Below are 20,384 nucleotides of genomic sequence, written 5' to 3'. Positions count from 1 at the left end.
AACTTAGGAACCCATCCAAGCCGTTAAAAGTTGCACAATCAAAGGTCTAAATAATTAGTCATTTTTATCTAGATCTTAAACATAATTAATTAAAAAGGCTAACACTGTAATTTTCCCATAAACTAATATTATATTTCGATTCCTGCCTAGATTTTAGGATGGCAAGGTATGGAAGGAATCTAATTGGACTGAGAGACTACGATCTCATTTGCGGCCGTCGTATGGGAGATTTCGGAGAGCAACCAAGAGAAGAGGTGAACAACATCCGGTGAGGAATGATGGCAAGTGGAGATACTGTAGGTAAGTGTAATATTTAATTTGTTCGTTGTTTCTATGTAATATTTGATCACTGTTCGTTAGTTTGGGTCTAGCGAATTCCATGGTGGTAGTTTCTAGGGGAGTCCTGACGGCTCAGTCAAGTCATCCTAAGTGCACACACCGAGGTATGCCGTTATGGCAAACACACACAGTAGTTCTGCTTAATATGGCACACACTACGATACCCAAGTGCACAACGCCCCTTATCACAACCACTTGGATTGTGTGCACACAGCAGTTAAGGAATGGGCACACGCGAAAATCACATCTACGATGAATGTATGTGCCCTTCTACACATCCCACTCTTTGAGGCGCAGTCTTACCGTGTGTGCACCTAAGGGGTAAGTAATGTGCCAAAAAAGCTACTGGTACCTTGATTGTGTACACGTAGGACTATATGTTTGTGGCATTTACCTTAACTACATACTTTGTTGACATAACAAGTGCAACGCTTCTTAGGTCATGACAGCTCATTGAGGAGTTCATCCGAGTGCCCAATGGATACATCTTTTGGATGAACAAGTTTGGGAGCATGGAAGTGCTTGAAATCATCAAAGGAGATTGCAGTAGAACAAGCTACTGAGCGAGAAAGAAATTGTTGGACTTGCAATAAATATGGACACCATGATAGCTGCAACTGTCTCTCCGCCAGAAGCCAACATGAATCTTAATTGTTATTATTACAACATTATAGTTATTTACACATTCTTTATTATGCTATTTGTAAATGAATAAATGCAGGAAAACTTGATTATACAGGCTAATAAATATATTTTTGGGTTAAATTGTGAGCAGCTAACTTGTGTAGGTTGTGCGCATTAAAAAATATAGTACAGATTAGTGTGCACCCTAGTTAAACTGAGTGTGCCATTATGTGTTGAATCAGTGTGCATTTCGACTTACCTGTATGTGAAATAAAGTGAAGTAATAGTGTGGCCATAAACAGGAGTACACAATGGTTTATCTGTGCGGAAAAAAAATCTTGCTCAAAACATCTTTAAAAGCCTGGTAGATGTTCTACCGTTCAGTGTGCACTTTTGTTGAAATTGTTGTGCCATAACATTCAGGTTGTGAGTGTTCTTCAGGTGACTCCGAAGTTGATGTGCACACTGGTTATGCTTTATGTGCCAATGTGTGCAGTGTTACTGGCCGATTGAAACCTCCAAAACCAGGACGAGGTGATGCACCAAGGTGTGCACTTGGGTTTCAGGTGTGTGCCATAAGGCACGTAAATAGTTTCTGCATGCAAATGCGTCTAAGAAGGTGGTGTGCACATGTGTAACACAATGAGTGCTATAATGTGACATGTTTTTTGAACCATGAACTGGCATGCACTTCAGTTGATCCATGTGTGCCATAACGTGATAACATTCTGGTCAATTTTATCCACAAAGATGATGTACATGTATTACACCTCGTTGTGCAAACGCTGGTGCCATCACGAAGAGATTGGGAGTGTTCCTATTTGCAATGAGTTGGGGAAATAGCATTGTGGGTTACACCATGTGTGCCATACTTTGAAGCGTTATTGTGACCATGTATTGGCGTGCACTAAGGTTGATCTGAGTGTGTCACCAGGTGCTAAAATTCTACTAGATTGAATACACAGAGATCAGGTTCATGTAATACACTCCGGTGTGCACTTATGTTAACATATATGTGCCATTACGTAGAGATTGAGTGTGCCATAATGCCCATAATTTGGTACTACACTTAAAGCGTACAAGAAGGATGTGTGCAAATGGGCTACACCATGTGTGGCATACTGTGAAGCGTTATTGTCACCATGAACTGGCATGCACTAAAGTTTATTTGAGTGTGCCATCCTGCACTAAAATTCTTCTAAACGGAATCCACAGAGATCAGGTTCACGTAATACACTCCGGTGTGCGATTACGTTAACATGTCTGTGCCATTACGTAGAGATTGATTCTGTGCCTAATTGCCATGTGTGTGCCAAATTGTGTAATTGTAACCGTTTTGGTAAGCACTTGGATTACACAATGTGTGTTGTTTTGTCCAATGTGTCCTTATTGCAAAAATAACTTCACGAAAACTTTTTTGATTGTAAATAATATGGTGTAGACACGTCTCATCCTGTTTGTGCCAAACCGTATATAATGTGTGCACCGATGAAAAGAGAAAAAGAAGATGATGTTCACTTATATTGAATTTTATGTGCCATATTGCATTGTGTGTGCTACAATGTACCAGAATACTGTTATACTGGAACATCAGAACCCAAGATGATATGACAGCCTGGGTTGTGCACTGGAATCATGTTAATGTTGTGTGCAACATTACATCAAAGTGTCATTCATTAATAAAAGAATGGGCAAAGTAAAAAATCTAACAAAAATTAGCTATCATATCTCATAATTAGAATACATGAATGTACCCAAGTGAAGTAAAGTATTGATCAACTAGCTATAATGATCACACGTCGCTAGCTTTGTCGTCGACCGCACGCAAATTTGCAGGATTAGCCCAAAATGCATCCTGGGTTTACGTGAAAGTCGACTCAGCAGGCAAGTAGCTCTAATATGACCAAGAGCCAGTAGGCCCATCCCCAACAGCAACCGAGCTACGCTCAGGACCTGGACGAGGCTATCCATCTGTGCACTTGAACCAGCTCTAGTAGCCTTGTGAAGCACCTGCATCAACTCTATAACAGTGCTTGCTACAACCTTCGTCTTCTCGATAACCTGGTCAATCAAAGGCTACAGCACACACGACAAGAAAATTAACACACAAAACAGCCCAGAACCAAAATCTGAACCATGAGCTAACATAATGCAATGTGTACACACGTGGGCCAAACCATGTGCACCTGCGTATTACAGTGTGTGCCATCTGAGCCCACCATGTTCATAGAGTCATTTTGCGCGCTACAAAACAACAGCAAAAAAAAACACCACCCACAACAGGAAAAAAAATCTGGGTTGGAGATTTAAACAACAAAGGTCTCATCCCATATTTCTCCATTTAAACAACACATTAGCAGCTAATAACCGTTTAATAATATAAAGACAAAAGAACAACCATCACATTCTATAATATACCAAATTTAATTGAAAATCGGATGCCAACAGCAGTCAAACACATGATCAAATTACCCAAACATATATTTCTATTGCCAGAAACCAAAATCCATCCCAGTTCATATGTAATTCATTAACCCATTTTATCAATCAAATTAAATGTTCTTAATTTCATTGCAAAACCAAACACCAACTACCTCTTCTAGTATATATTCAAACCCAAAGCTAAATCCCATTGACACAACTAAATTCCCATCTCCTTAATAAGCTCAAAACCTCATGCAGAATACATCCATCTATCACATCATTAGAGTTCAAACAAAATCCTAGAAACTGCCACTCAACAAGAAACACAAAACATGCAGATCTCATTGAAAAAAAAAAAATGAAACCCACCTCGAGCAGCGGACGACCTTGTCGCTGGCCAGGGATGCTTAGGGTTCCGATCATCACCGCCAGCCATCTCAGATGGGAAACTCAAGTAGAGACGAAGAATAGACCACCGACATAGACAGGGGAGAAGCGAATGCCAACAAGCGTGAGGAAGATGGAGCCTATGACACAGTCAACCTTACGATGAAAAACTCCAGCCAGAATGCGAAAAATCAGCGATTAATCCTCACCTTCCACGCACATGCACTGCTTTGAGTTACTAAAATACCCCTAGTCGACTAAAAATAAAAACCAACTACCTTTAAAAAACTAATTAAAACATATTAAACTTGCACCATAGATTGAATAAAATACAAGGTTTAGATTAGTTCTTAGGTTCTTATCTAAAGGAGGGTTCTTATATGATTCTTATTCTATATATATATATATATATATATATATATATATATATATATATATATATATATATATATATAATCCTAAAATTCATATCTATATTATTGAAGTAAGAATTATAGAAATAATAAAATACTAAATATAACTATGGTAACATTTAATTAAAATCTAACTAAAATCAAACTTACCATTGAAGAATGTAGGAAAAAAAATATTGTGTATGCATGTGTATGGTAATAATAATGTGGAAAGATAACAGAAGTTATAACGGTAGGAATATTTTTGTCCAAAAAATTATGTAGTACAACTTTTATAGCATAAGGTACAAAAAAAAATTAACAGTAAAAATGGACATAAACCAAGGATATAACTTGGATTGAAACTTATTATGTTTTTAGATAATGAAATAATTGTCATTGACAAAATGAATTACTCCGTACCATATTAAAACGTAACCCCGAATATGTATTTAAACTAAAATCTCTCTGCAAGAGTTTTTCCTCATCCTCTATTGATCGGCCGCCGCATCCGCTCGTTTTGTGGAGACGGCGCCAACCTCCTCTCGTTTTGCGGAGATGGCGCCGGCCTCCTCTCGTTTCTTCCCCTACTCCGACCATCTCTCAATCGCCTGTCCTTTGGCCTTTCCTCCGCTGTTGGCATCTCTTCCCGCCTCTCTTCCACCGCCACCATCTCCTCGGCCCCTCACTAACGTTTCTTCAATAATATATATATATATATATATATATATATATATATATATATATATATATATATAGGAAATTTCAATTTTGGTCATATGACTATAGGGGTCTTGTTAATTTTAGTCCTTGACTTTCAAAAGTGTTAATTTAGTACCTTAACTATGCAATTTTTGTCAATTTTGGTCACCCCGGCCAAATTGTCTGCCAAATTTCATCGGAAAATTTTAATAATTAAAATAATAAAGGTATTTTGGTCGTTTCACGCCTCTTTTCTTCTTCTCTGGCGAGTCCATCCCTTTCTCTCCCGTTTCTGGCGTTCTTTCTCCCCGTAAACCCTATATTTAATATCATCAAGCCTCTTTTCCCCATCATCTTAATTCATTTCATTCGACGGAAACGGGAGAGGAAGAGATGGACTCGCATGGGAAGAAGAAAAGAGACGTGAAATGATCAAAATATCCTCATTATTTTAACAATTAAAATTTTCCGGCGAAATTTGGCTGGAGTGACCAAAATTGACAAAAATTACGTAGTTAAGGTACTAAATTGACACTTTTAAAAGTCAGGGACTGAAATTAACAATACCCCTATAGTCATAGGACCAAAATTGAAATTTCCTATATATATATATATATATATATATATATATATATATATATATATATATATATATATATATATATATATATATATATATATATATATATATATATATATATATATATATATATATATATATATATATATATATATATATATATATATATATATATATATATATATATAGATGTGTATTCAAATGAGGACAAGTATATTATAGAGGACTGTGAGGACAGATGCAGTGTGTGCCATTAGTCGGTATGTTGTGTGCATGACCGAATGTAGTCGTGTGCCACAGTTTGTATGTCGTGTGCTAGATTTGTTAATTTATAGAGCCTGGGTTCGAAACCTGATGTTTACATTTATTCTTGTGTACTATTATGTATGAAGTTGTGTGCCTGATATTAATTTGTTGTGTGCCCATTATTTGTCCTCACAGTCCTCTATATATTGTTGTCCTCATTTGAACTCAACCCTATATATATATATATATATATATATATATATATATATATATATATATATATATATATATATATATATATATATATATATATATATATATATATATATATTAGTTGTTTAGGATTTGTTTCGACGGTTTTAGATTTGATTTTCATTTGTTGTTTTGTTAAAGTTATTCCCTCTCGTTTCGTTTGCGAGTTATTTTCTCTCGTGTCTTTAGCGAGTTTTCCTCTTGTTTATTTGGCGAGTTCTTTTTTCATAAGGTGAAACAATTTATCTGATAATAGAGTATGTTTGCTTCATCTCGAGCACCGAAGAAGATCTGAACCTTGATATGCAGTTCAGATTAATGGAGATATTGTCTATGGACAGAAGAGTCACAATAGAGTTAGACTTGGGAAGCAAAATCGTTAAGAATATCAAAAGAAACTCCAGGTTCTCCAAACGAATTCAGCTTCAATCTTGAAAAACAGTCAGAGATTCAAGTTTCATGTAGCATCGGAAATTTATTTCAATATCTGATTCTAACAATGTTTTATCATTCCATCGATCTTATTGTAAACTTTTCATCGTATGATTAATGAATTAGCTCTTTTATTTCAATAATAATAATAATAATAATAATAATAATAATAATAATAATAATAATAATAATAATAATAATAATAATAATAATAATAATAATAATAATATATTTTTTTTTTTTGAAAATTATATGGTGCTTTATTAAAAATAGGCCGAAATAATATCTGGTGGGAGTAAATCCCAATACATAGCAGCAGGTTGCTGATTAGCCGTAGTAGCTAAAGCATGAGCTAAATAATTATCTAATCTAGGAATTAAATGAAACGAACAAGACTGAAATAAAGATGCAGTCAGCCTGCAACTGTCAATGGCATAGCCTAGGTATGTACGCAACGCAACGGTGGGTGTGGTAAGATAGCGATGTAGCATTAGACAATCCGTGTATATCTCGACAATTTGTTCTCCCCGATCCTTCAACCATGATAATGCCTCCTTGCATGCTAATGCCTCGGCCATAAGCGGCGAGGCACAATTCCGGAGTGGTCCGGCGTGAGCCGAAACATAAGCTCCATCCGTGTCTACTAGAACAGCTCCCCCCCGTAGCTTGGCCTGTCTCTGGCAAGAATCCCGCATAGACATAACAAATTCTCTTGGGCGACCCATACTGCGGCTCGGCAGCGTGCGGCTCGGCATGGCTCAGTTCGGCATTCTCCTGCGCCAAAGGCGGCTCGGTCGGTAGTGGGGCAGCACGGGCTACGGGTGGTGGATGCGCCCGGGTCCACGACTCCTTGGCTGCAGCGGCGATCCTGAGTATGGTGATCGGTCGTGGTAACTTTGCTTCCCAAACCGCCATATTCCTTGCTCTCCATATATTGTAAAGAATTGTTGCTGCATATAATATCCCATCAGAGTCTAGAATATTTAAAAGCTCACCAAACCAAACATGAAAAATATTTGTGTCAATGTTGGGGATCGTAAGGTTGGATTGTTCTCAAGTGTTCTTTGCAAAATCACACAACACTAGGGCATGCATTGTGTGTTCTTGAGATATTCCACACATGGCACAATGTGGATCCACATCCACTCTCTTTATAAGTAAGTTGGTTGTGGTAGGCAAAATATCACTAATGGCTCTCCAGAGAAACATTTTCCATTTTTGGGGGATTTTGAGCTTCCAAAGGTTCAACCATTCTGCAAATGTCCCATTATTATTTTGATAATTTTCAACAATTCGCCTGTATCCATTCTTAACAAAGTATATTCTCCTCGGGTCTCCATGCCAGTACCAAGTGTCATCATAATCCGGAGATACAGGTAAATAATAATAATAATAATAATATAATTGTTATTTGATTCAAATTTCAAAGTAGTATTGACTTACGTTACAAACAAGATAAGATGACACCAAATTTGGTGAAGAAGATTTTGCACAAATATCATTTTTCTAATGTGTAATAACGGCCCAATAAAAACTTGCATTATCCAATATACAGTGTAATTTTCTTGGCAAATTATGCTATGGACCCTAGTTCACCATGTGTATCATGGACACGCTGTACATTCATAATTTATATACTGTAGATTTATAATTTCTATGTTATAGATTCATAATTTCTATACTGTAGATTCATAAAATTTATAATGTAGATTCATAATTTCTATACTGCACATTTCATAAATTATGTACTGTAGATTCATAGTTTCTGTAATGTAGATTTATAATTTCTAAACTATATAGTTATTAAACTATGAACACATAGTTATCAGATTATGAATCTACAGTACAGAAATTATGAATATGCAGTATAGAAATTATGAATCTACATTATAAATTTTATGAATCTACAGTATAGAAATTATGAATCTACAGTATAAAAATTATGAATCTACATTAAGGTGGAAACGGGTCCAGGACATAACGCTCCAATTTTCTTCATAACAAAATGAAATGATGTAAAACATAAATAAATGTGACTGAGTTGGGCCTTCTTTGTGCAAAAGACTAATGTGGGCTATGGACTTGCACTCTTGACTGGTTTTTTAAATTTTTGAAATAAACAACGAACTTCATTAATAACGGCCAATCGTTATATCATGCACCAAGGGACATAATGCATTGTACGTCCTAACCCAAAATAATGACGTTTTTATAAGTTAGTGGAAAGTTGACATGACGAACATCGTTCCGTCTCTCCAATTCCGTTACAGTTTTTTTATTTTTTAACACTTGTGTTTATATGTATTATGTTAAGAGTTTATGTGAATTATGTATTATGTTAGATTATGTGTATTATGTTAAGAGTTTAGGTGTATTCTACTATACAATTCTGTACATACGAAACATGAAATTTTTTTATTTTTCTTTTTAGAAGTTAACGGCAGAAACGGAAAAACCATTCAGGACACACAATGAATTTTGCGCCATTGTGCACGATATAATTTGCCCATAATAGTCCTCAAACAAAGCATTACATATAAAGAAGAGGTAAGAAAACCACTTCATGCAATCTGACTCTCGAGCTAACACTTGGATTATCCAATTTATATATTTCTTGACAAACGAGAGTTAAAATAATTTAGCATATCTTTAATATCAAGTAAAATCAAAAGGAGGATTCTCCAGCAATATGGTCTAAACCTTGGACAACTAGAAGAGCATCAATTCACGGATGCCATTGCCTTAGGAAAACAAGTTGGTGTTTTTTTGTTTTTTTTTTTTCGAAAACAAACGTAATCATTACTTAAATGAAAACGTTCGACAAGATTACATCAGAAATAGAACCTACCCACTCCCTATAATCAGCAATGAACACAGCTTCCCTAGCTAACTTATGAGCCACCATGTTCATAGATCGCTTAAAACAAGTTGGTGTTCTAGCTAGTCAAGAAATTTGATGTATTTTAGTCTTGTTATTGCATGCTATATGCTACAGTAGGGTTAAAAAAAAAAAAACAAAACAAAAACAAAAACAAAAAAACAAAAAAAAAAAAAAAAAGAAAAAAACAAAAAAACAAAAAAACAAACAAAACAAAAACAAAAGAACAAAATGTTGGAATAGGTCATACAAGATTACAAGGTTAGGGCATAATAACCGTCGGACATGTTGATCAAACTAGATTTTAAATTAGTAGATGAACATTAAGCTTCTCTAACTAACTAGTATATCAACTTACACACAATGTCAGGAATATCTAAACTTCATTAAATATCTGATGCCTAACTCCTCAATTATTTACAATCCATTCACTTCATTCTTTTCTGATTCCCATCTGTCCAAAGTGAAGCTCCTTGAGAGCTTGTGCTTATTGGTGGCAAGTCCTTCGCGGGAATGATAACGCTCTGATTCCCATCTGTCTAACGTCACGCTTCTCGAGAGCTTATTGGCGGGAAGTACTTCGCGGGAATGATAGCATTCCGATTCCCATCTGTCCAACGTCACGCTTCTTGAGAGCTTGAGATTATTGGTGGCGAGTACTTCGGGGGAATGGCAGGGAAAATCATCAGCAGATGATATCGGGAGTGTTTGGTCCATTTCAGCTAAGTTTTCTCGTTCTCGTTCCACAAGGGTCTTTGTTATAAGTGTCTTTAGGAAATTCATGACTTGAACTGCATGAATCAGAGCTGTCAAAGGATCAGCCATCTGCATCCACAAATCATTGCATTTATTATTACACAAAAAGGAGTCCTTTTCAATTGATAGAGACACAGAATATTGCATAAAAAAAGCCCATTGACCCTTATAATGAGATAAAAAAGCGGGATGTCTTGAATTCGCTATAAAATGATTTCAGATGCTAATAATTCCACAAAAACGGTAGAAAAGGAAAGAGGGCAGCCAACATCATGAGTACGAAACAAAATATATATATTCTCGAATCTCGAGTACCTTGGTCATGTTAGGGGCAAAAATCATGGCAATATTCCTCGCATTCATCTTGTTGTAACACTCGTGCTCCACAACATCTGCCATCAAATTCACCGCCCAGTCGAACAGCGCAGCATCAGTTGGAGGAAGCAGCTTAACGATATGTGTACACTCTTCTTCGGTGTTGCAATGCATGACTTGCTCTGGGGTGAGAGAATCAAGAACCCCGGTTGGAAGCTCCCTAAACCATGCCTGGAGAGACGTTAAAGTAAGAACACACTTACACACAAGATGCTGAAGAGAAGAATTATGTTAATCAAAGGCAAGATAAAGAAAACCGCATCAACTGATAAACCTAAACATAATCTGCATTTGAGCATATTCGATCTTGTACATTCATATCTGTCACTTGTATTTAATTTATTACCAAACTTCCATTACCTTTGCTCAAAAACGAAAACCAAATACATCCGATCCACCACTTATCGTGTTTCAAATTTCACATTTTGCACCTTTTTTGGGGGGGAATTGAATGAAAGTAGAGATGGAACGAATACCTTTATCAATCCTGCTAAACAATGGACGTCAATTCCATGTGGAACAACACCACGATTCAGCATACTCCTAACGTCTTTTTCTTCACTGTTCTCTGCATTTATCCGGAATATTCCCTCTGCCTTGAACCAAATCATGGGAAAACATGAGCATCATTTGTATCCATATATCCAGGTGGTAAGATTTCACAAAAAAGAACATACATACCCGAAGCCCTCCCTCTGAATAAAGGCGACTCTGCATCTTAAGTAGAATTGTAGGCACACTGTTCCCTCTATGATCATAAGAACACTGCATTGACTGGGGAGAAACTCCAAACACACTCATACTGCAAGTCACAAAGAATCAACTAGCTTAGTTGGTAGTTAATGGTTGTTTTTTGCCCTTCAGTAAGCAGTATTTGGGGAAAGAAAGAATCAATAGAAATAAGGGAAACTGAATCTTGCTACTACAACAATACGCACAACCATCCAAAATCACATTACAATGCTACAGTGCAATTAAGAATTTGAGTGCTCTAATTCTTGAATTCTTGAATTTCTTGATTTAGGGCGGGTGAAATAAAGTATAAAAATGTAATCTTTAGCAAAAAGAGAAATTACCAGATCTGGAAAATTCATTAATGGTAAGTTACAGAAGAGGAGAATGAAGAAATGAAAAAGGAAACCTGGCGCTGGGGACTTTGCGGGGGACGTCAGGCTGGAGCTCATCGGGCAATCCAAGAAAGCCATTGAAGCGATCGAAGGTGACGTGGGAGACGTGGCGGACGTCGATTGGCCAGCCAATGTCCATGTTGGCCGCGACGTCGTCCCTCTCGACGCTGCAAGTAACCAGCGACTTTCTCAGCGCCGCCATCAGCACCGCAAGTATGGGGCTCTGAGTAGCGTGGGTGTGGCCTCCTCGGTTTTTACGCCGAAACGGTGTCGTCGTCGTCCTAGCGGTGCCATTGAAAAAGAAGCCAGAATATCTTCGTTTCACATTATTATTGTCTTGTTCGTCGTCGTCGTCGTCGTCGCCGGCGCACACAGAATGAGAACCATTAAATCCGGCCAAGGGATAGGACTTGGATCGAAACAGACGAGTCATGGGTGTGGATCATGAACAAAGAAGCTAAGCTAGGTAGCTAGAAGGAGAAGATGAAGATTCCATAGAATAGAATTGAAGAAGAAGAAGAAGACGAAAGAGATTGAGGGTTGAGCGAATTGAAGGAAGATAACAATGAAGGAGTTGGGACAGATCGGGTTGGGGAAAACGACATGATTATGATTATTATTAGAGTGTGTTGGGACAGACAACGTTATTGTTATTAATCAGAAATTCCACCCAGTATTATGTATGTATGTATGGGCTCGTGACCTCACCTCACCGGTGAATCCAAAACGGAAAAGCAAAGGAAAAGCGAGGCAAACATAACTAACTAACACATCCAAGCGGTAGCGGTGGAAATTTCAGACACCGTACCGGAACCTATCCCGTACCCAGTCAACCACTCAACGTACATTTGGGGAAATTAGCAATTAATAATAACAGAAAACAACAACCACCTTAATATATATATATATATATATATATATATAGAGAGAGAGAGAGAGAGAAGGGTTCAGGTGCGGGTATAGCTTCCCGTGCGGTTAGATCTGAGCCGTTGATCAAATTTAGATCAATGGCTCAAATCAATGAAAATTTAAAAAAAAAAAAAAAAAAAAAAAAAAAGCGTGTCTGGAAGAAAGAAGCATAAGCTAAAAATGGCGCACCTTAAATGATAGAAACACGCACCTTAAGTGTTAGATCTTAAACACAACCTCACGCACATTAAGTACAAAACTCACACACATTAAGCACAACCTCACGCACATTAAGCACAAAATCCACGCACTTTAAATATTAAGTCACAGACTTTGGCCCTGTTTGGTAAAAAATTGGCCTATAGGCTAATTTTGACTTATTTGACCACTATTAATTGTTTGATTTAGTTAAAATATCAATATAAATGTTTGGTTAATTAGCTTTTTGCAACTCCAAAAGGCTAAAATTAAAAAAGCTACTCCTAGCAACTTTTTCAATTAGCTTTTTGAGAAAAGAAATTATACCAAACAGCTATCAGCTAACAGCTAATTTACCAAACACTTTTCTACAATCAGCTAATGTTATCAACTATTTATACCCTCTAATTAACACAATCAGCTAACAACAAACAGCTATCAGCTAACAGCCATTTTACCAAACAGGGCCTTTAAGTTTTAATAACTATTGACATTAAGTACAAACTCACGCAAATTAAGTACAAAATCCACGCACATTAAGCACAACCTCACGCACATTAAGCACAAACCCCACGCACTTTAAGTATTAACTCACAGACTTTAAGTTTTAACAACTACTGACATTATCACTAACCTTACACACATTAAGCACAAGCCCTACGCACATTAAGCACAAACTCCACTCACATTAAGAACAAATCTCACGCACCTTAAGCACAAAAGTCCACACTTTAAGTTTTAACAACTACTCACGTTAAGCACAACCTCACGCACATTAAGCACAAAACTCACGCACCTTATGCACAAAACTCACGCATCTTATATACAAAACTCACGCACATTAATTACAAATCCGCCCACCTTAATTTTGACCTAGATGCAAAATTTACAAAATTGCCACTACGTTTTTTTTTTTTTTTTTTTTTTAAATTTTGGTAATCCTAAACGTTGATTTAAGCAAGATGAATGGCCCAGATTAAACCGCACAACAGCACCTGGGCACCCTAATCGCACAAGAACCTAATTTTATATATATATATATATATATATATATATATATATATATATATATATATATATATATATATATATATATATATATATAATTCAATTCTCGTATGGTTGTGCGGTTAAATCTGAATATTGATCTTGCCTAAATCAACGTCTAGGATTCACAGTGATTCAAATTTAAGGTGTGTGGTTTTCTTTCTTAAGGTGCGTGGTTTGTGTTCTTAAATGTTTTATTTGTGTGCTTAAGGTGCGTAATTTGTGTACTTAAGGTGCGTCTTTTTTAGTTAACCACACAACCGCACAACCGCATGGGAAACTATACCTGCACCTGAACCCAGGTCCCTTGTCTTTGTTGTCAATTTCAAATTTAGTCCAGACTATCGTTTTTGTCATTTAACATCCCAGACTATTATTTTTTAGACATTTTTAGTTATTCTCATTACTTTTCCTGTTTATAGTAAGGACATTTGGTATCTTCATATTTTTATTTTGTTATTTTTCTGGTTTCAACCGATTTAATTGGTTTAGAACTTTAAGTAACCTCTTAAGCTGTGTTTGGTTCGCACATGGGAATCGGAATGGTTATCAAATACTTGGTAATGGTAATGGATTTTGGTGAAAGTATTTTGCATGTTTGGTAGTAGGGTGAAATGGGAATGATTATGAATATTGTTGTTTGATTATATATGAGGAGGAATAATAGAATGAAACCCTTATTTTATTAGGGAATGTGTTTTTCAATTTAGGGGATAATCAAGACCCCTAAGTGTTCTAAAAACCTGTCAACAAAACAATAACAATGATTTTGATACCCATTCCTTATAGCTAAGGCAATTTATATCGTGCACCAGGGCGCGCATTGCATTGCATGTGCGCCCTGATGCAAAACAACGTCGTTTTATATAACTGTATAAAAAAATACACATAATTGTATAAACAAATACACATAATTGTATAAATAAACACACATAACTGTATAAAAAATACACATAATTGTATAAACAAATACACATAATTGTATAAATAAACACACATAACTGTATAAAAAATACACATAATCACGTCAACTCCCCTCCGCGCCTCCCAAAACGACATCGTTTTGGGAGGCGCGGGGCGCACAGTGCTGTGCGCGCCGTGGTGCAGGGTATAACGATTGAAACCTGTCAACCAAACACACCCTTATTTTTAGTACCATATTTCTTAATCGATTTTTAGTAAAATTCTAAACCAATTAAACCGCTTGAAATCGAAAAATAACAAAATAAAAATATGAAGAGACAAAAATGTCCTTACTAAAATAGAAAAAGTCATGAGAATGATTAAAAGTGTCCAAAAAATGATAGTCTTTAGATGTTAAATGAGAAAAATAAAAATCTGAGACTAAATTTGAAATTAACCAAAAAAAATAAGAGAGCTTTGGTGGAATTAACTCTATATATATAGTATAAGAAATAACAAAGGTTGCTAGCCTTCAAAACTCATCGTTTTTCATCATGTGTACTGCACTATGATTTTTTTTTTTTCTTAACGTTATTATTTCATTTCTGGTAACAAAAGGGGGAATGGTCCATCTCAATATTATTTTATTTTTTTCATTATAAAAAAAAAAAATTTCTTTAAATTATTCATGTATCCACATTAGTCCCTCTTTTTTCTTTTTTGAATGCTACTGGTTCTATTAGATTGTAGTATATGTTCATATACTTTCTCAACCTACTGAAACACAAAGAACCAATAATGCCTCCACTAAGACTCGAACTTACAACCTTCCAAATGAAAGTCCAACCCGGGTACCATTAGACCACATAGTCCTGGTACATTAGTTCCTCAATTATTTTTAAAGTGACAAATTTTTTTCTTTTTAAAAATAACTATTTCATTTTTTCTCCAACAAATAATTGTTTACATACGACAATCAGGATAAATGCAAAAAAAAAAAAAAAAGAATAAACACTATTTACAAATATTATAATTATAATTTTAAAATAATGCTAGTAACAAAATTAAGACTTAAACACAAAAAATTCATTAATATTTATTAATTATAATTATAACATTAATGTTACTAGTATTGACTTAAGATTATAATTATAATATTTACCAATGGTGTCTCTTTTTCACATTTATTCTGATTCCCACATATTAGAGATATGAACGTGGTTTAGTTCTAATTCTAATCCGCCAGTAGTTCATGGTTTCTGTTCAAACCGATGGTATTCCATTTGGCAACAATATTGCCAAATGGCAACAAATATTAAATATAGTGGCCGGCAGAAGTTACCGTGCGTTTAAGAATAAGGAAGCTATGATATGATTGCAGAAAGTAATAAGTAAGGAAGCTATGATATGATTGCACGAACAAAGTTACGGATTCGGGTAGCAACCGGCAGCTGGCAACATCTTAACTCAAAACACGGAAATGGCATATATGCAGACCGCCAGATTTTGTACCCATTCCGGATAAAGCTAAGATGATGACCACCACCACTCTCAACTCTCATCTCCATCTCCCACTTATTAACATTCAATAATGCATCCCTTAACCCACCACCGCCACGGGGTAAATTTTACTTTTTATCCTATAATTATTGGGATATTGTTAATTTTAGTTCACAAATTTTAAAATTTTCAATTTAGTGTCGTAAATTGTTAATTTCAGTCCCTTTGGCTATCGCATCCATTGCTGGCAATTTGGCCGGCGGAGGGACTGAAATTAAGAAAAATTGAATAATTTTGGTAGTAAATTGATAGGTTTTGAAATTCATGGACTGAAATTAACAAAATCCGAATAGTGATAGGATCAAAAGTGAAATTTACTTCCCACCACCGCCAACCTAACTAACTACTCTTTCACACAAATTATTGTCGACACCGGTAATATTAAAAGTTTCAAGTTTGATTCTGATCTCAGAGAACAATCTTTTTTAATTTGAGTCAAGTTGATGATCAATTATAGAAACTTAGACTTTAATATTACTCTAAAAGGAAAAAATTTTCAAATTTTTTTAATTCGCAAATTTAAAAGTTTATAATTATTCTGTACTATACTAATTATCTGACTAATTAGACTAGAGTTACATTTGGTTCTCCATCCGACAATATATTATGATTTATGATTTATGAATTAGAAGTTCACATGCAGGATATACCCCTACGGCATGCAGCACATGGCATTTCCTTTCTTTTTCTTTCACTTATCACCCTTGCCTTTCTCATTTTCTGCCATTGTTTCTCCCACAGCAGCCATGAGACTACAATGGTATATATTATGACTTTTTGGACAGATCGGAACCCAACACATTTTAACAGTACTACAACTACTACATATATTATATAAGTAAAAATGATTTTTTTTTTTTTTAAAACTTTACTGACATTTGCACACAATACTTCAACATTAATTATGTGTTGAATTAATTAATTTATTCTCACTCATAAGATTGAAATATTTTAATTTTTGTCCCCCCTCCCTTTTAATCATTTTGTATTTATTTAACATTACTTCTAATAAGAAATTTCGATCAATTTGTTGCCACATGATTTGACAATATAATATATAACTGTGCCAAATCTTTAATGTGTGTATTAACAAGTCCTTAGAGAGAAATAAGAACCAATTTCAGTCATACATATGAAAAAATCGCCCATATCAATTTTTTTTTTAAAAAAAAAATATAGTGGCATTTTCATAATTATTACCAACTTTACTATGTAAACTTGAACACTAAAATCTGCAATTTTTAGACTTTTTCAGGTTTGCACATTTAGTATTAACATTGCACATTTAATATTAACATTTTGCATGTTTAGTATTAAAAGATTGCACTTGCAAAAAATGTGAAAGTGCATTGCAGTTAAGATTTCAATTTTAGAGTTTATGATTGAGTTTTTGATTTAGTGGTTCACTTTTTACTGCTTAAGGTCCAGCATTTACGGTTTAGATTTAAAATTTAGTTTTTCCGTTGATTTTACAAAATTTACCAAGTTTGCATATTTAATTGTTAAAGATTGCATATTTAAGTGTTTAAGTTTGCATAATGAAGTTGAAGATAATTACGAAAATGTTACTGCGTTTTTTTTTTTCCTTTTTAAATCTAATCAGATCCGTCAAATTTTTATAGATGTAAAGCTGAGATTAATTCTTATTTCACTTATATGGTACTTTTCTCACATGATCCTTAGTAAATAATTGGAATTATATATATGGATAAAGCATCTATTTTGTCAATAAGATAATATTTTATTTATTACAAGTTTAGAACTAAATAATGAATACATAACAATTAGTATTTGATGATTTTTTTTTTAGCTATCTAGCCCACCATGAAACTAAATAATCAAGAGTAAAGTAAGTAACGAACGCAACAAAATATTGAATGAAATTTAAATAATGTTAGACTGACTAGCTACATGTACCCTTTCAGTCTTGTAATGAGTAGCATTAAATAAATGGATGGGGTATATATGAGCCTATAGGGCTATTAGTCTATTACAATCCTTAAAGACAATAGGGATAATGTATGCTTGAGACATAGGGAAGAAGATGCAATAAAATTGATTTGATGCCTTGATGTCTAAAATGTGCATATTATTTAATTTATAGGCTTGATGAGTCAATTTTTCTTACTAAAAATCTTGTTTATTGCACACATCTCCTAATGATAGATGCATAAGGTGCCCTCACACTAACTCTATACCCGACAGTGTTGTCCATTGTACTAGGTTATCACATGTTATTGCATTGCATACTCACGCAGGACTATTACATGAGGTGCACGAGTCAGTCCGATCCCTACTTTAATCTCGAGTCCTGTCCTACTCCCACTGATCTATCCCTTATATTTCTCGTCTTTCTTGTCCAGTCTAGCTAGACCCCAGGCCATCCATTTCCTCCATCTTTGCATTCCAACCCTCTAAACTTTTTCCATTATCTCCCTCTGTGCCCCATCTTCTCAACCCTTTGAACCTTTGCACCTTAACCCCAAAACTTTGCTTCTTATTAGTTGTAGTTTACGTACACCCCAACTTTTTTTTTTCTTTAATTTTATTGGCATCCTAACTTTTGTGCTTTAATTCAATTTGTGCCTCTAACTTTCTTAGTCCCTCAAACCTAACACATGCACCTCTTCTTGGTAGAGTTGTCAAAACAGGTCCAACCCGTATTTTAGACGAACTGAATTGGAGAATTTACAACCCGTTCCGTTTTCAATACCGCCAATTTGCACCCTTCTTTGATTATTTAGGTCCAACCTACACCCTTCATTGGCTCCTTAGGCCTAACATACACTCCTCTTCTATTCTCAAACTCCAATTATTTTTTGGATTCATACTCAATTTCTCCATTAGTGTTATTAAAATCTCACTATCATTGATAATGATCTACCACTACACCCTTAATATACACGAATGAAGTAAACATTGGGGTTCAACCTTTTATATGGTAACTAAAATACCCACCTAAATTTATTTTTGATATAAATTATTACTCTAGTGTTATCATACGGTTTGAACAAAATCATTATCGATATATCTAATTAATTATCTATATATCTATAACAACCTTTAATATTTTGCTCCCCTCTTGTACCATGCTTTTTAAAACTGGTGGGGTAAACTTAACAAATATTCTAATTATTAAAATGATGACTTCATCTCTCCAAACAACTTGAAGTACAAAATGCCACACGTACTCATACATACATTCGATCTGCATAATGTAATCATTAGTTAATTAAGGGTTCAAAATTAGATCAAAATAATTATGATTGGTAAGAGAAATTAAATCAAAATAATTGTGCAGAGCAGCAATGACGCCAATGCATGCAGGTTTGGGCCGTTTGGCAGCAACTCAGATCTGAAGGTGCACAAAAACTGATGCATCTATAATGAAGTAGAAGAGAGAGATTATTAGAAAATTCTTATTCTTTTAACAAATTTAAGTTTCAATCACTTATTTTACAATTAAATTAAGAGTAATTCTTATGTCACTGTCTAAAGTAATATATAAAATAATTTTTAATTAAAATATACGGAGTAATATTTTTTTATAAATTTATAAAAAAAATATTGCACATTTAATGAGACTATTTGACTAAACTGTACGTATACATAGACTATATAATGGTTCTTTAAAAAAAGAGTTAATAACACAAATGGTCCTCTGATTATTGAGGTAGTACTCCTTTTAGTTCTCAACTTTCAATTCGACCAAAACACATACCTTGACTTTTATTTTTGACCACAAATAATTCTCCCTTAGTCTTTCCGTTAAGTGAGTGTTAAATTTAAGGGTATTATCGTCAAATCAAAGAAAAAATAAAATAATTGACAATCACTACTGAAAATTATAGAATTTCCGACTACCTGAAAGTGATCTTAAATCATGTTGATACCAAAAAGTGGTCGGAAATAGCAACAAGAATTTTTCCGGATACCAAAAGTGGTCGGAACAAAACTTTGGACTTGATTTAAGATCACTTTCAGATGGTCGGAAATTTCATAATTTTCAGTAGTGAATAACAACAACAACAACAACAACAACAACAACAACAACAACAACAATAATAATAATAATAATAATAATAATAATAATAATAATAATAATAATAATAATAATAATAATAATTGATGGGGTGTGAACCCCGTGGGCTCGGGGCCCAAGAAGAAAAGAGATCAAGCCCAGAAGAAGAAGAGAAGCCCAAGAAGAAAATAGAGCAAGCCCTAAAATAGATATGGGTCAAACCGAGGGGTCG

The 20,384-nt window shown here is 34.8% G+C and overlaps 1 protein-coding gene and 1 long non-coding RNA gene across 2 annotated transcripts; one reads left to right on the top strand and one right to left on the bottom strand.

The window, feature by feature from the left end:
- Positions 1–4,099: 4,099 nt before the first annotated feature.
- LOC109150682 lies at positions 4,100–19,868 on the top strand. The gene is made up of 3 exons (XR_002049193.1): positions 4,100–4,110; positions 8,133–8,139; positions 19,773–19,868. It is a non-coding gene; the product is annotated as an uncharacterized LOC109150682 (long non-coding RNA).
- Positions 9,472–12,341, bottom strand: LOC109150681 (rho GTPase-activating protein 5-like). Its single transcript, XM_019298654.1, has 5 exons — positions 11,529–12,341; positions 11,069–11,189; positions 10,864–10,983; positions 10,328–10,558; positions 9,472–10,081 (listed from the first exon to the last, which is right to left on the bottom strand). The coding sequence occupies exons 1-5, from the start codon at positions 11,945–11,947 to the stop codon at positions 9,674–9,676; spliced, it is 1,299 nt and encodes a 432-aa protein (XP_019154199.1). The 5' UTR covers positions 11,948–12,341; the 3' UTR covers positions 9,472–9,673.
- Positions 19,869–20,384: the final 516 nt, after the last annotated feature.

The sequence above is a fragment of the Ipomoea nil genome, unplaced genomic scaffold, assembly GCF_001879475.1.
Source record: "Ipomoea nil cultivar Tokyo-kokei standard unplaced genomic scaffold, Asagao_1.1 scaffold2280, whole genome shotgun sequence".
In the NCBI taxonomy this organism is placed as follows: Eukaryota; Viridiplantae; Streptophyta; class Magnoliopsida; order Solanales; family Convolvulaceae; genus Ipomoea; species Ipomoea nil.
This window is presented reverse-complemented; position numbering and strand designations above follow the sequence as displayed.

What these genes read in the sequence shown, in the direction of transcription:
- LOC109150681 (XM_019298654.1), bottom strand. Translation starts at nt 11,947, where the DNA reads ATGACTCGTCTGTTTCGATCCAAGTCCTATCCCTTGGCCGGATTTAAT. An exon ending in CGCAAAGTCCCCAGCGCCAG is followed by an intron (nt 11,190 to 11,528) that starts GTTTCCTTTTTC and finishes TGTGACTTGCAG; the next exon opens with TATGAGTGTGTTTGGAGTTT. An exon ending in GTTTAGCAGGATTGATAAAG is followed by an intron (nt 10,559 to 10,863) that starts GTATTCGTTCCA and finishes ACGTCTCTCCAG; the next exon opens with GCATGGTTTAGGGAGCTTCC.